Source organism: Ascochyta rabiei, chromosome 11, assembly GCF_004011695.2.
Source record: "Ascochyta rabiei chromosome 11, complete sequence".
Lineage (NCBI taxonomy): Eukaryota > Fungi > Ascomycota > Dothideomycetes > Pleosporales > Didymellaceae > Ascochyta > Ascochyta rabiei.
Genome location: NC_082415.1, coordinates 1,307,043 through 1,323,008, shown reverse-complemented (window position 1 = coordinate 1,323,008; position 15,966 = coordinate 1,307,043). Strand labels below are relative to the sequence as shown.

The 15,966-nt window shown below is 51.9% G+C and overlaps 7 protein-coding genes across 7 annotated transcripts, besides 3 other annotated features; 3 read left to right on the top strand and 4 right to left on the bottom strand.

Moving 5' to 3' along the window:
* Positions 1-201: 201 nt before the first annotated feature.
* EKO05_0007030 (Heat shock protein hsp98) lies at positions 202-2,961 on the bottom strand (the record flags this gene model as incomplete). The annotated part of the gene is made up of 1 exon (XM_038946284.1): positions 202-2,961. One exon carries the CDS (start codon positions 2,959-2,961, stop codon positions 202-204), a length of 2,760 nt encoding a protein of 919 aa, XP_038797556.1.
* A 2,511-nt stretch (positions 2,962-5,472) lies between these two features.
* Positions 5,473-5,781, bottom strand: EKO05_0007029 (uncharacterized protein; the record flags this gene model as incomplete). The annotated part of the gene is made up of 1 exon (XM_059636941.1): positions 5,473-5,781. The coding sequence occupies one exon, from the start codon at positions 5,779-5,781 to the stop codon at positions 5,473-5,475; it is 309 nt and encodes a 102-aa protein (XP_059492924.1).
* Positions 5,782-6,491: 710 nt separating this feature from the next.
* Positions 6,492-6,905, bottom strand: EKO05_0007028 (uncharacterized protein; the record flags this gene model as incomplete). Its single annotated transcript, XM_038946283.2, has 1 exon — positions 6,492-6,905. One exon carries the CDS (start codon positions 6,903-6,905, stop codon positions 6,492-6,494), a length of 414 nt encoding a protein of 137 aa, XP_038797555.2.
* A 223-nt stretch (positions 6,906-7,128) lies between these two features.
* EKO05_0007027 (uncharacterized protein) lies at positions 7,129-9,092 on the top strand (the record flags this gene model as incomplete). Its single annotated transcript, XM_038940784.1, has 4 exons — positions 7,129-7,791; positions 7,841-8,043; positions 8,243-8,820; positions 8,872-9,092. 4 exons carry the CDS (start codon positions 7,129-7,131, stop codon positions 9,090-9,092), a joined length of 1,665 nt encoding a protein of 554 aa, XP_038797554.1.
* A 310-nt stretch (positions 9,093-9,402) lies between these two features.
* Positions 9,403-9,547: a dispersed repeat.
* Positions 9,548-9,669: 122 nt separating this feature from the next.
* Positions 9,670-9,940: a mobile genetic element.
* A 240-nt stretch (positions 9,941-10,180) lies between these two features.
* On the top strand, positions 10,181-10,534 carry EKO05_0007026 (uncharacterized protein; the record flags this gene model as incomplete). Its single annotated transcript, XM_059636940.1, has 2 exons — positions 10,181-10,208; positions 10,290-10,534. 2 exons carry the CDS (start codon positions 10,181-10,183, stop codon positions 10,532-10,534), a joined length of 273 nt encoding a protein of 90 aa, XP_059492923.1.
* Positions 10,314-10,358: a tandem repeat.
* A 796-nt stretch (positions 10,535-11,330) lies between the features above and the next one.
* EKO05_0007025 (uncharacterized protein) lies at positions 11,331-12,615 on the top strand (the record flags this gene model as incomplete). The annotated part of the gene is made up of 3 exons (XM_038940890.1): positions 11,331-11,557; positions 11,605-12,238; positions 12,289-12,615. The coding sequence occupies 3 exons, from the start codon at positions 11,331-11,333 to the stop codon at positions 12,613-12,615; spliced, it is 1,188 nt and encodes a 395-aa protein (XP_038797552.1).
* Positions 12,616-14,052: 1,437 nt separating this feature from the next.
* Positions 14,053-15,312, bottom strand: EKO05_0007024 (uncharacterized protein; the record flags this gene model as incomplete). Its single annotated transcript, XM_038946281.1, has 1 exon — positions 14,053-15,312. The coding sequence occupies one exon, from the start codon at positions 15,310-15,312 to the stop codon at positions 14,053-14,055; it is 1,260 nt and encodes a 419-aa protein (XP_038797550.1).
* Positions 15,313-15,966: the final 654 nt, after the last annotated feature.

The following is a 15,966-nucleotide window of genomic DNA, read 5'->3' as shown; positions in this document are numbered from 1 at the left end:
ATCCATGAATACGAAGAGTAATCTGAAACTTTCAAATTATTTATGTACAACAACCAAGCGGTCGATGCTGGAATGTACCTTTTGAACTATCTATCATCAATCGTGTCTCATGAAGTCAATCAAGGCATGACCATCGCATGCAAATCACAGCCAAACACCGGAACGCCCATATCCATCATCAACCATCATCAGTGGTCTCTTCTAGTCGTAAAGATCCATGCCACCCTCGTCGTCCTCTAGCTCCGCTACTGCATCAGACTCGTCGTACATCTCAGAATCTTCCTCGCTGTCTGAGTGGTTAGGAATAACAACGATGTGACCATCATCCAACTCCACCCGCGCAACTTCTCCATCCTTGACAGCACCTCGCAGAATGAGCACCGCAAGACGGTTGAGAACCTCCTTCTCGATAAGTCGGGCAAGCGGTCGAGCACCATAGGCAGGCGAATACCCAGCTGAGCCAAGATAATCGCGGACTTCTGTCGACATCTCGATGCGAACGTTCCGTCCATTTGCAGCAAGACGTTTCTGAATCTCGCCCAGACGTACATCGACAATCTTGCGGATCTCCCTCTTAGTAAGACGGTTGAAGATGACGGTGCTCGAGATACGGTTGAGAAACTCAGGAAGGAAATAGTTACGCAGAGCGCCCATGACTAGTTCCTTGGTGGTGGGGTCGATCCTGCCGTCTGGAGCGTTGGGACGGGAAAGATATTCGGCACCCAGGTTGGAGGTCATGACTACGATGCAGTTCTTCGCATCGATGATGCGGCCTTGGCCGTCGGTGATGCGACCGTCGTCCATGAGCTGCAGGAGAACGGTGAGGACTTCCTTTGCGGCCTTCTCGACTTCGTCAAAGAGGAGGATTGAGAAGGGCTTCCGACGGAGAGACTCGGTCAGCTGACCACCCGCGTCGTGACCAACGTAACCTGGAGGCGCACCGATCATCCTGCTCAGAGAGTGTCGCTCTTGGTACTCAGACATGTCGAATCGGATCATAGCCTTAGCATCGTCGAACAGGAACTCAGCCAAAGCTTTAGTGAGCAGTGTCTTACCAGTACCGGAAGGACCACAGAAAAGGAAGCTGGGTGGCTGGTTGGGGTTGGCAAGTCCGGAGCGCTGTAGTCGAATAGCATTCGAGACTGCGATAACAGCCTCCTTCTGACCAACAACAGTCTTGTTAAGGTGGCGCTCCATGTTGAGCAGCTTCTCCTTCTCGGTTGTTTTGAGCCGAGTCACCGGGATACCAGTCCATCGAGCAACGATTTCGTTGATCTGGTCTGGTCCGACGGAGTCGCTCAGGAGAGCGTGCCCGTCGCCGTCCTGGTGTGACCACATCTCAGCGTCAGCTTGAGCTTTCTGCCTCTCGAGCTCTGCAATACGCGTCTCAACATCTGGAATGGCGTAGTACTTCAGATCTGAGGCGGTCTGAATATCACGCATGCGTTCAGCTTCCGCCAACTTGTTCTTGAGACCCTCAAGCTTGACCTTTTGGTCCTGAATCTCGCGGCTGCGACCCTTCTCACGCTCGTACATGTCGCGGAGAGGCTTGAGGTCTTCTTCGATGTTGGCGGCTTCTGCGCGAGCATCCTTGAGTCGCTGGATCGAGGCTTCGTCTTTCTCGCGGGCGAGAGCGTGAATTTCGATCTGAAGCTGGCGATGGCGACGTTCGAGATTATCCAGCGCTTCGGGTTGCGACTCTCGGGTGACACGGACAGCGGCTGCAGCCTCGTCAACCAGGTCGACTGCAGAATCGGGAAGACGTCTTTGAGTCAGGTAGCGAGCAGCCAAGGTGGCAGCAGCTACGATGGCACCGTCCATGATAGTAACACCGTGATGAGTCTCGTACTTCTCCTTCAGACCACGCAAAATGGATATGGTTTCTGGAATGGAGGGCTCCTTGACCAGAACCTGCTGGAAACGACGCTCGAAAGCGGCATCCTTCTCAATGTACTTGCGGTATTCGGCGAGGGTGGTTGCGCCAATACAGTGAAGCTGTCCACGGGCGAGCATGGGCTTGAGCAGATTGGCGGCGTCCATGCCACCCTCACCAGAAGAACCCGCGCCCATGAGCAAATGGATCTCGTCCACAAACAATACTATCATCTCCTTGGAATCCTCAATTTCCTTCAGAACACCCTTCATGCGCTCTTCAAACTCTCCGCGGTACTTGCTGCCAGCAACGAGAGCACCGACGTCTAGGGAGAGCAACTTGCAGGCTGCCAGGTTGGCGGGGACATCTGCGTCGACGATCCGGCGAGCAAGACCCTCCACGACTGTTGTCTTACCGACACCGGGCTCTCCAATCAAGACAGGGTTGTTCTTCGTTCGTCTTGTCAGAATGCGGATAACACGTCGAATCTCCTCCTCGCGACCAATGACAGGGTCGATCTTTCCTTCCCGTGCCATTGAGGTCATATCGATGGTAAACTTCTTCAGGTTCTCGTTGTCCTCCTCAGCATCGGCCGTCTTCGAGTCTACGCGCTTAGTGCCTCGAAGTGCTTGGATGGCGTTATCGATCTGCTTCGCATTCGGTACGTTTGCGTCGGCGAGACATCGTTGTACCTGAGCGTCTTTGCAGAGGGACTGGATGAGGTGGTCTACAGCGATGAAGCTGTCCTTTTGCGTGCGGCTGAGGTCTTCTGCGTTGCGAAGAATTTCTGCCATCTTGGGCGAAGGCGACGTGCGCTCTGGCGGAGGGTCCTGGCTCGGTAACCGTACCAGGGCCTTCTTGAGAGCGCGTTCGAAGAGTTGTGCGTCGCCATTGGCGCGTTCGAGGACTTGCTTAAACAGCGGCGGCGGGGGGATGTCGACCTGGTTTGCTAGGTCCTTGGGCGGGTCGATCAGCGACACGGCCAGATGTAGAGGTGTGAGTTGAGAGTGCGCATAGCCCTTGGCCAGCTCGAAGCTGTCTGCAAGAGCCTTGGCGGCACGATCAGTGTATGCGTCGAACGAAGTCATAGTTATATACGACTATAGCCTTGTGTGTGTGGCGTGAAAGCCAGAGGTAGCGTGTGGTGTGAACCTGCAGTCAGGCACTCGTGTGTAGCTAGGCTTGGTTGGGTTGTACTGTGAAATCTGGGGGCAGACAAAAACTGGGAGGTACTTGATTGTTATATACTGGCAAGTGCCTGTTTCAAGAACTGTCTGGTGAAAACCAGCCGCATCACGAGTATTCGTGCCTTGTCTCGAACCTTGTGGTGCCTCCCGGCTTGGAAGCTTCTGGTGGGTTCGCTACGTCATGCCTGCTATTCCAAGTACGGTTAGTCACCCCAAGACCGCCCGAAATCCGCCCCACATTCGCACCGGCCATCACTCCACGTGCAACCGTTTCGCATGATTGTGTAGAGGCTTCAATTCAGCCTGTGCAATGATGTGTTGTCTCTTCTTCAGGCACTCTACAGTGGGGCTACCTAAAGCCAAGGAGCGATATTGTAGCAACTTCCGTTGCCTACAAACCTCACCAAACCATTCAAGAACCTCAATCTAACTTCACTCGTGATAGCTGGTTGCGGCCCAAAGAATGCACGTGTAGGGCATCAGACCACAAACAACTGCTGCATTTGCGAATTGTCATGGTGACTCGAAAAACACAACACAATAGGTACACGATCAGATCATCACCAGACTCTGGAATAAGTATCATCTCGACGTCAGAAAGAAACCAAGGTCTTATCACGTGTCCGTCGTGGTTCCGCATTACTGCGCCTATCACCCTCAGTTCTGTCCATCTTCTTGCTATTCCCTTCGCTCTGGATTATAATCTTCTTCATGTAGTCATCTTGTTGCGTCTCGTCTCGTCTTCTACGATTTGGAGAGATTTTGTTCCTCGGGATGAGCATATCGAATAATATAGGCACGGAATATGTGAGACCACACCAACGCCGGCGTGTAAGTGCAAAGTGGACGATCTGGATGGATTTCCATCATGATCTGCAGAAGCCATGGTATGCAAAGCTCAGATTTATGGATAGAGGAGAAAAGGCTAAATGTGCAGCAGCAGCGGCCAGTATACTGGCATTTGAAACAGATCGAGATTGTGTCCGAAGTTGAAAGGCATTCAACTTCGCTACGTTCATTTCTTTCTCGTAACACTGTAGACAATGACTGTTGAAGACACTAACAGAAGCCACGGCATAAGTGGAAAGGCCATGGAGAGGGAGAGGTGCTGTCAAAATCGTTCACTGCATCCCCCCCCCCCCAAAGAAGGCCTTATGTCTAGCGTAGCTAAGACCACCGTGCCGCACCGAGCAGAATGCATGAGATACGACCACAAGCCAGCTACTCAAAGCATATCTATCTCCATGTAGCTATGAAATGCCAGTTCCCCGCTTTGCGCTCACTAAAAAAGATGCAAAGTTACGACCATGGCACTCCATGTGCATGTCAAGCGTCTATCCACAAAGCATCGCATCCAACACGGCTTTAAGCAACGAGACAAAGCAAGAATGAGCATCGAACCAAACAAGAATTTCATGTAGTGGCGCGCCTTCAACATCCTTGCTCAGGCGGCGTTATAGTCTGGCTTTGCTTGCGACCCAAAACCATGAACTCAAGCCATTGGACGCAGCATACACCAATTACTGTAAGGCAAAGCAGCGAGTGCTGAGAAGGGTTCAGCGTCTCGAATACAGATTCACCTCTTCAAATAACGACTTGTTTGCTGGGCGATACGTCATACCGAGTTCGTAAGTGTGGGGGTCCTTGGCTGTGCCGCACCCGCCCATGGGAGATCGCCAGAGGCGTGTCTGGCTGGAATTCAGACCGGGCTACTGGGTATTACCGAGTGTATGTCACTGAAGACTGAAAAATGAAGCGGTGCTGCTGTCAAGTGGAGGAGGTCATTTCAAACACCGTGAATGAGCTCGGTCATGGAGGTTTAAAGGAAAACAGTGTCGTATGGTATGTGCAACTGCGCATTTCAGGATTCAAAGTTGTATTGTCGTTAGAGAATTGAACTTGTGCCCTGAGGAAAGAGAGAAGCAGAGCACGTGGTATCTCGCGGCGACTTAGTCTAAGTCACTAACACTCGGAGTTGACCCACTCACGCTGGAGCCGACAGTGCGATTGCAACTAGTGTTTTAGTGTTGACCTTGAGACTACACGTGCTCGTGGGTGCACGGAATACACCTCCAGAGTCTCTGGCGAGTGATTACATGCCATGCAAGATCAACGTTAATCGTAGTGCGTTCAACGGATGTGTTGATGCCATCGTCCTTCGGTGTCGCCCCTAAGGTGGCCTTCAGGACTTGACCGAAGCGATCGGTAGTCCTTTGTGATCGCCACGCTAAATGCGGCACTTCTTTCGCATCATCGTTAAAAGGTAAGCGTTCTGTGGCCCTTCACAAGCTCGACTTGGTACACAGCGATGGCATAGCCAGCGTTGCAATTTTCATTCAAAGCTGGTTAAACAACTACCTCACCGTCGATGCCACCTCCGCTGTAGATACAGACTACATGGGAATGCGTCTTCTAGCTTTTCGTGACAGTGACAATACGCGCCATCTCATGGCACACGACCACATCCCGCTTTGGGCGCTGTAGGCGCGTCTCCTCATGCGCGGCTTGAGGACGGCCAACAAGCAGCCACGAGCGCCTTCTTTCCCAGAGTGCAGGCCCACGATACACTTCCCTAAGCGTCCGGTCAACCCTCGTTCCGTCGCCCAGCAGCACGCGCCAGGTCCTCCACAGTCCACAATTCCTAGAATATCGTCTCCACTCGTCAACAAAGGCCCACCGTTGGGGAATTGATTCGTGTTGACACTGCCGGTCTGCTTCCATTCACGGGGCGACGACGTGTGACCTGATTTAGCAAACAGGCCCCTCGTCGTGCAGCAAGCAGAGGCTCATCGCGAGCTCAGACACTACCTTCAGATACGCCCCTGAAAATCAGCACACCAGATTGCGAGGCTGGCAAGACTAAAAGTCGACTCAGGTCCACCCCAGTCGCGGCGAAGAAACGGTAACGTAATTGCGGTGGGACATGGTGGCTCAGCGTTTCAGCATCGAGCTTCGTCTTCGCAACAACGACAATACACGCATAGCGGCGCATAGAGGATGCGGATGCGCAACTGTGTCGCGCGACATGGTCAATTCGTAAACGTTGTATGGGAGGGATGGTCAGGTGTAGCAGAATAGAGGCTGTGTGGCTTCTCTAGCGCAAAAATATCATAAACCCAGACAGTGACGTCACTGAGAGGACTACCACAAGTGCTAAGCTGGACTGGACTTCCAATTCACGAATGCGCGCTTTGGTTCACTATCAACTATAGCGTTGGGGCTCCTCTGCAGCTGGCCGAGACTTCCTTCGACAGTTGTGGGCGCAGCTAGGTCCGCCGCTTTCCGAGCTCATCCCCAGCGAGAAAGTCGTTGAGCGACATTGAACAAGGCGTCCACAATGCACACCTTGCCGCTCATCTTCAAACGACGTCCCTTTCTCGCTCAGCTGCCGTTACTACGATGGCTCGTCTATCACAGCCTATCACATGCTATCAGTAGACCCTGACGCGACCACCGGGCAGGATCTTTGCGACGTTTGCGACAATTTGAACCGAGTCAGCCGCCTCGGCCATGTTCATTGGCTGCAGGTGTGATACGAAGGTGATGGCGACCACCCGGCGACCACCCAGCAACCACTCCACCTTTGCCTTGGGACCTTTCTCCGATTCGACGTCGAGATCTTCATTGCCGTGCACGGCTCCGTCGAGTCGTGGGCAGTGCAAATTGAGAGCCTGGTGGCGCCTGGACAGGACTTGAATCCCGGCATTGACAGCAGGAAAATTTGACGTCTTCTGTCCCACTTCTAGAAGCCCTGGGAGGCGAATCGACTGGATAGCTGCGGCCGACCTTCCAGTGGTGATTGTGGTGCCGCCAGTGCGCGCCATCCCAGCACCAGCCAGGTTCATCCGATCACCAACACACACCAAGAGCGGACACTGGCTCCCAACTCAGATTCGCGTGCGCCGGCTAGCGCAGCTCGTCCGCACCAGGCTAGCAGGGGGCTGGACCAGGCGCGGTCTGACGTCCATCTGCAGCCCTTCAAAGTTCGCGTGGGCCCCGTTCGGTCGCACAGCTTTTCACGACAGCACCAGAGGACCCCCTTCCCTCACCACCACACCATCGCCCACCATGGCCAGTACCGCCCATGCATACGGCACGCAGTCAGATGCGTATGCCGCTGAGAACGATGTTATTCCTCGCACTTCCGAGAAGGGGAGGAAAGTCAGCCTGGGCAAGGCTCCTTCCGAGGGTGCTCTGAACGACTCCGACGATCTTCTGGCCGCCATGGGCTACAAGTCCGAGCTCGTACGCTCAAGATCGACTCTCCAGGTCGCTTTCATGTCCTTTGTTCTGGCCTCCATCCCCTACGGACTGGCGACCACGCTGTACTACCCCGTAGTCAACGGAGGTCCCGTTACCATTATCTGGGGTTGGCTTGCCGTTTCCCTCATTATCCTCTGCGTCGCAGCATCGCTAGGAGAAATCACCAGTGTCTATCCTACCAGCGGCGGCGTTTACTACCAAACTTTCATGTTGGCGGCTCCTTCGTACCGGAAGATCGCCTCATGGATTTGCGGTTGGTGCTTCGTCGTCGGCAACATAACGATTACTCTTTCCGTCAACTTCGCTACTGCTCTTTTCTATGTGGCATGTATCAACGTCTTCACCGATGAAGCAGGGAACGGCATCTTCGCGGGCACAACATGGCAGGTCTACTTGCTCTTCCTCGGCGTTACACTCCTGTGTAACGTTGTTTGTGTTTTCGCGAACAAATGGCTTCCGTGGCTCGACGTGAGATCCCCTCTTGACCATGCATGGACGTGTTACTTACCAAGCGTAGACCTTTGCCATATTTTGGACTTTTGCCGGTGTCATCGCCATTGTTGTGTGCGTGCTTGCCATTGCGAAGAACGGTCGCCACAGCGCCCGCTACGTTTTCACCGAACTCGACACCTCCAACTCCGGATGGGTCCCTGGATGGTCATTCATGGTCGGACTTCTCCAAGCAGCCTACGCAACCTCTTCGACCGGAATGATTGTCTCGTGAGCATGCCCTTTACTTCTCCAGAGCGACACGCAGTTTTTGCCCAAGCACTTCACCCCATGCAGTTCTCCAACGCAGCCTTCCCACAGCAACCTCCTCATGCTACCCAAGCGGCTTCTCTTTCCCATTGCGACACATGCTTTAACAAGACATGGTGAATTCCAAATCGCAATTGTCCACCTGCTGACTAGAATATAGTATGTGCGAAGAGGTTCGTCACCCCGCAACCCAGGTCCCCAAGGCTATGGTCGGCACCATCATCCTCAACACAATCTGCGGTCTCGTCTTCCTCATTCCCCTCGTCTTCGTACTGCCCGACCAGAAATACCTCGCTGGACTCCTGTCAGGCCAGCCCACCCCAGCTATTCTTGTCGACGCCATTGGTTCTTCGGGCGGTGCCATTGGTCTCCTCTTCCCGCTCATGGTTCTCGGCCTGTTCTGTGGTATTGGCTGCACCACTGCTTCGTCCCGCGCCATTTACGCGTTCGCGCGTGATGGTGGTATTCCCGGTTACAAAATGTGGAGAGTTGTCAACACTAAATTTGACGTTCCTGTCAATGCTATGATGATGAGCATGGTGGTTCAGCTCGCGCTTGGTCTCATCTACTTCGGCGCTGCCGCCGCTTTCAACGCCTTCTCTGGCGTCGGTGTCATTTGTTTGACGCTTAGCTACGCCGCGCCCATCGCATGCTCTATGCTTGGTGGCCGCAAGCAGATGGTTGAGGGCCAGTTCTACCTCGGTAAACTTGGTCTGTTCTGCAATATTGTTGCCATTGGTAAGTCGACGCACGTGCATGCTGTATACAAAACGCTGACCACTTTCAAAGCTTGGTCTGCGCTGGCAACTCCTCTCTTCTGCATGCCTACCTACCTTCCCGTCACATCTACCTCGATGAACTACGCTTCCGTCGTTCTCGCTGCCGTCATCTTCGTCTCTACCCTCTGGTACTTTGTCTGGGGCAAGGCCAACTACGAAGGTCCTCCAACACACGAGGATGCCGTTCTTGAGGCAAGAAGGGCTAGCTTCGTCAGCACCCACAGCAAATAAACGCTGTCTTTGGGCAGGCGTCTACGATATTTGTACACAAGCGGCTTTCTCGTTGGTGGAGAGAGTCTTGTCTGGTTTGGGAAGGTGCGCTTGAGCGAAAGCTCGCGAATCCTTACATAGGGCGCTACATTTCTGTTAATATACCCGAGTTTCTGCTTCAATTCTCAAGTTCTGCTTCTACCTGCGCCCTCCTGTCCACCGAGGCTGCGGCGAGTCTAGAACTAAGATATTTCCACCGCTGCGGTCATCGTCGTCACTAGCCTTTGCCTCATTGACTAACACGAGTCCGTCGAACCCACGTTTGGACGTCTACTATGATGTCTGGCGTAAATATTGTGAGTAGAGAAGGATGACAGGGGTGGTTATTGGATAAGCCAGAACAGCTCTATTAACCAAGTTACACTAAATCCCACCTAATTTTGTATATAATACAGTGCTAACCTATCTCTAACTACCCCCCCTACAGAGTCTTTAACTCACCCCTCTAAGCCCTTAGCACCTATCCACAGGCACCACCTGTTACAGGACTAACGCCTCTAAGTACAGACTCTACGGCTGGCTGGCCTCACATACAAGTCTATCGCTAACCTTCTTAATATTACTAAGAGACAGGTTGTATCGTACAAGAGGCCTAGGACTTAGTTACCCCTTACCTTCTTAAGGAGTTAGTGGGGACAATGAAGGATAGATGCTAGGCAGTAATTGACCCGTAGGGAGGATATATAATGTACTAAGATCTGTATGAAACTAGTATTAAAACTAACTTATGCCTAACATACCTGAATAATACAGCTGAGAACCCCTATCATCCTTCTCCACTCACAATATTTACGCCAGACACCATAGTAAGTCGTGCTATCCCCCCCAACTACGAGGGCTTGCTTGTCGCACGCACTCATTCTCGTTAATAGTGTAGATTTTTTGGAACGGACTGAGGCGTCGTTCATCCGACCTCTCGTTCTAATTACTCCAGTCCATCGATTGTCTGGTGGACAGCGGTCACCGAAGACAATGGCCCGTCGCGCTAATGGGACAACCGCGTCCCACAATTCAAGGAGACAATCAATAAATTTTATAACGCGCCGCTCATGAGGATACGATACACGGTTCAGTTTGGTAAGCCTACTCTCAATTGGTGTCGACTGGTATCGACTGGTCTTGATTGGTCTTGGTTGATCGCTTACTCGATGTCTGCAGTGAAACGGAGCAAACGTGCACACAACGACGACGACGACGACGACGACGACGACGACGACGACGACGACGCCAGCAACGGCGGTGACTGGAGTACTCGAAGATACAGTTCAGTTGTGTCGTATTCTCCACGACTAGAGGATGTCATCGGGACAGCCAAGACGCCCGTCCCGATCCTCTTGAGGGTCTACTTCGCCATATGTACTGGCAACAGTACAGCAAGCTGTCTGTTTTGGCGCAAACAATAGCAGCAACCTGTCGTTCAGTGAAATTAAACACGTCTCCACCGAAAACCCCGTTTGGAACTCTTGGCCTCGACTCATTTGTCTTTGTGCTGGTCCCGACGTTTCCAACAACAACGTCAGCGTTGATGATGGCGTGGACTACCTTCCTGATGCCTAAGCGGAGACAGAGACAGAACCGAGCATTCTCACAGAAGCCCGTAATACCGACGACGCCGCAAAGACATTGCGTTTGTCCTCATAGGACGTCGACAACCGCATGCAGAGTTGTCAACAAACAAAATTGATCGCCTGTTTGATACCATTTTGGGCGTGCACGTTGCATACCGCTGTCCGTGGAGCTGTGCAAGTCCCAGCGGTTGGTCTGTTCACGAATCAAAACGTCGATCAATTTTGTCTGTTGACAACTCTGACCGCATGTTGTGTGCATATCATCACGATGGCACTTTGCCTTGTGTCAAGGGCTTCATTTTCTGCATTTTATACTACCGCGCTTTTGTGCATCTTATGCTTACCAGCGGTCGTATCAAGAGAAAAGTTGACGAATTCTCTTGAACCTCTCCGCTATTGAATACCAATTGAGGCGGTCGGTCCGTCGTGCGTTTGCAGTATATCAGCCACCAATCAGCGCTTGCCACATGCAGAGTACACGCGTGTAAACTGTCACAACCACACAACGTCTCTTGTGCATTTGTAATCTTCGCGTTCCCCTATAAACCTTTCAAAAATATACATAAAACCTGTAAACTATGAAGAACCCCGCACGCATAAGCCACATCAACCTGTGTTACACTACGCGAACATGACGCCATCGAAGCTGTTCAGCAACGTGCCAGCAGGCGCAAGCCAGAAGCCCACACCATTTGAGCTGCATATCGAGGATGGGAAGCTTCAAGACTTCAAAACTTTACTGAATCTGAGCCCCATCGCGAAAGAGACATATGAGAACCAGCGAGAAGACGGAGAGTTTGGCGTAACACGCAAATGGATGGTAGACTCGAAGAAGTATTGGCAGGAAAACTTCGACTGGTATGCCACAGTTCTATGCGAGGATCCAAAAATCTGACCCTGTGCAGGCGAAAAGAAGAAGATCGCATCAACGCTCTGCCCAACTACAAGACTGTGATCAAAGACGATGATGGCAACAGCTACGAAGTCCACTTCGCTGCACTGTTTTCATCCAGATCGGACGCAGTCCCCATTGCTTTCCTTCATGGATGGCCCGGGTCTTTCCTCGAGTTTGTGCCTCTCATGGAACTCTTGCAGCAGAGGCATACGCCGGATGACCTTCCGTACCACATCATCGTACCTTCACTCCCAGGATTTACTCTGTCCTCAGATCCGCCCCACGACAAAGACTGGTCCACTATAGATATTGCACGGGTTATCCACAAGCTTATGCTCTCTCTCGGGTTTGGTTCGAGTGGGTACCTTGTTCAGGGCGGTGACATTGGAAGCATGGTGTCCCGTGTGTTAGCAGCAACGTACGACGAGTGTAAGGGCATGCATCTGAATCTCATGCTGATTACCGGAATCCAAGAGAATGCTAGTGACGACGACAAGCTTACTGAGCAGGAGGAAAAGGGATTGAAACGTATGGAGAAGTTCTTCGCCAAGGGCATGGCGTATGCGATGGAGCACGGGACGAAGCCCGCGACAATTGGGTTTGCAATAGCAAGCTCGCCTATCGCGCAGCTCGCTTGGATTGGAGTAAGTCAAACAAGCTGTTTGTATCCAAAGATATTACTGATCAACATTAGGAGAAGTTCCTCGCTTGGAGCGACCCCCAGACGACCCCGTCACTGAACACTATCCTCTCCGACATCACGCTATACTGGCTCACGGACTGTTTCCCAACATCAATCTACATGTATCGGCAGGAGAAGAAAACGGAGTATGTGAACAAACCGATCGGATACTCGTACTTTCCTTACGAACTCTGCCCCACTCCACAAGCTTGGGCGGCCAAGACGGGAGATCTGGTGTTTTTTAAGAGCCATGATAAAGGTGGTCACTTTGCCGCATTGGAGCGACCAGAGACTCTGTGGGCTGATGTTCAGGAGTATGTGAAGATCGCTTGGAAATGATAGCTTCTATGGCCACAGTGCTATGTTTGAACTTCAATCTTCGGACTTTGCTAAAGTCGTGATCACAGCAGGTAGAGCTAGATTCTCTGGCAACATGCTCCATTTACTAACGAAGTTCCTTTGCCTTTCTCTACAAACAATCGGCACTAATCCGCAAGCAATCTGCTCGACACAGCGACTGACAATCTCAACTCCACAGCCACGCAACTACTCAATGTCCCGCAGTGACCATGCAACCATCGCTAAACTCAGATCCCCAACATTTCGTCCATTCAGAACATCTTAGGAAACTGCTTAGTGTCCACTTGCTCCTTCAACCACTCAGCCCTGTTTTCCGTGTACACCTCGGCCAGCGGATTCGCGTCGTTCCTCGCACTCGCCTCATCCAGGGTACCCGCTCTAACCACCTTCGCATCCGGCGCCATGTCGCCCTCGCGCCACAAGGGGGAGCCGCATTCCGGGCAGAAGACGAATGTGACAACGCGGCCAGACTCTGCCTTTGTCGAATAGGACTTTGTCTTGCCGGTAGACTTGAAGAAGTCGTTGCTAACTACAATGTTCGTAGTGTAGGCGCTACCGCTGTTCTTTTGGCATTGGTTGCAGTGACAGAGCGCCTGTGGAAGTTGAGTAAGTCAGCTGGCCTGGGATGAGAAGAAAGGCGGATGGTAGTACGTGCCTTGTTCAAGGGCCCGCCTTCGACCTCGTAGGTTACTTTGCCGCATAGGCATGAACCGGTGCTTTTAGACATAGTGATGTTTAGTGTCGGCAGGGTGATAACGTGATTTGAGATGAGAACAGTTCCTGCGGTTTCCAGTGAGGTGCTTCGTACTTTGCCTGCCCTCGGGTAGAAATGTGTACTTATATGTTTATACCCCACAATAGATTGCAGATCTGGGGCCGAAAAGGCAGGCGCATTGGTTGCGCATCTCGAGCGCGATGTTGTCAATTCCATTTCCTGCGATGCATTTGTCAAGGTCTAGAGCCTATCAAAGAGCTCCCCATTCTTACGACTTCAAGGTCTTGATCCGCGGTCTGGATGTCTGGATTGTGGGGTACGAAGATCTAGCGTTGCTATTGTTCTCCGGGGTGCTTCTATTGGCTCATTATCGAGGCTTTCACTCCGCCTATGGAACATTCAGATCAGATCGAGAGAGGAGTCCAAGCCACTGGGTTCAAAGATACACTAGAGAAGACAACTGTTGGGACCACGTTGCTATACCCTTCGCTACATTTAGCTGCTACTAGCTAATATTCCAAAATGCGGTGCCTTAGACAAATTGATCTTGAACTAGAGTCGAAATCTAATTAGGGGTAAGGATCTTGACCACTTGGAACCAGCAATAGTTCGAACCTACTTGAAAATAAACGAGATGGGAGATGAAGAATCGACATAGAGTAACCCCACCCCTACCACCTGTGTGAACTTGACATCCATACTCAAACGAACCATTTATACACCCAATAGCCTGCGTACACGAGGACAGTCAGAAGTGGGTGCGCCCAAGCTGGAGCACTTTCCTTGATATGCCTCAGGACCCATGACTCAATGGTAGTTCGTGGCGCGCCAGGTGTTAGGAGCATATCTGTCTTTGAACCCTCGGTGTGAGCTTGAGCTCGATGTGCGTGCTCAAGCATTTTCTTCTCGTAGCGTACAATGTAGCCATCTAGGTCCATGGGTTCCTCTGATGTAGTGAATGCGAGAATTTGCTTCGCAAGTTCCACCGCATCGTGGAATGCAGCGTTCACTCCAATCCCGCTGAATGGCGTCATAACATGTGCCGCATCACCTAGAAGCGTGATGCCTTTCTTGTGTGGCCACGTCCAACCGACGGGTAGTTCGTAGAGACTGCGCCAGACGAGTCGATCGTTTGCAGATTCAACTAGGTTCCTCAGCTGAGGTGCCCACTCTTCCAGCTCTTTCAACATGTGTCGCTTTGCAATGCTTAGGTTTTCCGCATCAAACCCGCATTTTTCGGTAAAGTCCTCAGGGTATGGTCCATAGTAGGAGACGTTGATGCTTCCGTCACCAAGTTGCTGGCTAACCACTCCTTTCCCGTCACTGTACGAAAAGATACTGCCACGGTTCACAAAGGTATACGCCTCCGGTGCAACCACTTCCGCATCTGAGATCTGCATGCTCCAACCCCCAAGACCTGAATAATGTGGTTTGTCGGGCGAGAGCAGGGTTCGTGTCTTGCTCCATGCCCCTTCTGCCCCGACGATTAAATCGAATCCAGATATCACTTCACCGTTGGCGAAACACAATTCCAGACCCGAAGAGGCTGTCTCTCTTACAGAGGCGAGCTTCCATCCCCACCTCACGCATTCAGCGGGCACGCTCTCGATCAACATCTTTCTTAGCACTGCGCGATCGATCTCTGGCGCTTCTTGCAGCTTGCTATGATCGTCTTTGCTGCCTGGCTTTCGACGCACCCACGTAGTCAGGGTCTTGTCAGTTACTAAGAGACTCTCGCCATCATAGCGTGCGTGTTGTTGAAACTGCTCCCAGAGTCCGGCAGCTTTGACAGCTGCGAGGCCTGTGGTATTTCGAAGATCGAGGGTTCCGCCTTGAGAGCGATAGTTGATAGAGGTCTCCCCTTCGAAGATAGTACATAAGATTGAGGACTGGTGCAGCAGGCGCGCGAGCATGCATCCTCCAGGCCCTGCGCCTATGATAGCGATTTTGGGATGTGACATGATGTCTTGAACCTGAAGCGTTAGTGTTCGTGTGATGCGACCTGAAGATTTCCAAGGGTTTTGGAAGGCGTGTGAGCGGGCCAGGAGATGAAGTGGATATGGGGGCCTGAATCTTCGGGTGACGGAAGTATGTAGCTGATGGAACGTGCTTTCTGACTTTGTTGAAGCAGGCTTCTTGAAGACTTTGGTAGATTATTTTTTACTCTTTGTCTCAATCATCCGAACGATGCAGACAGATCATAATGCCTCCTGTGGCTCACAGTTCTGCCGTTGATTCGCTCTCTCTGGGTATGACATGCACACGGACCAGGTTTACGCACTGTATCGCGACGCTAGACATGCTGAGACTAGCTATCAACACAACAGAGCAGGAGGGTCAGCTTCGATTTGTATATGGCTGCAATTGCCGTTGTTGCGAGGTGAGTCGATATCATGGGCATTGCTGCAAAGACTAGAGCTCTCGCTCACTGTTGAAATGAAGGATGACGTAAAGCTTGGCAAAGAATATCAATAACGAACCTGGCATCGCGAAACTTTGCGAGCAAGGAGCCAAAAGCTTTGTGAATAAGGCTCCCTCGGCCTACTCTTGTTTACCTAATTGCACACTTTTCGCACCTTCCTCTTTCATGCAGGCAGAAGCATTGTCAAGCTCTT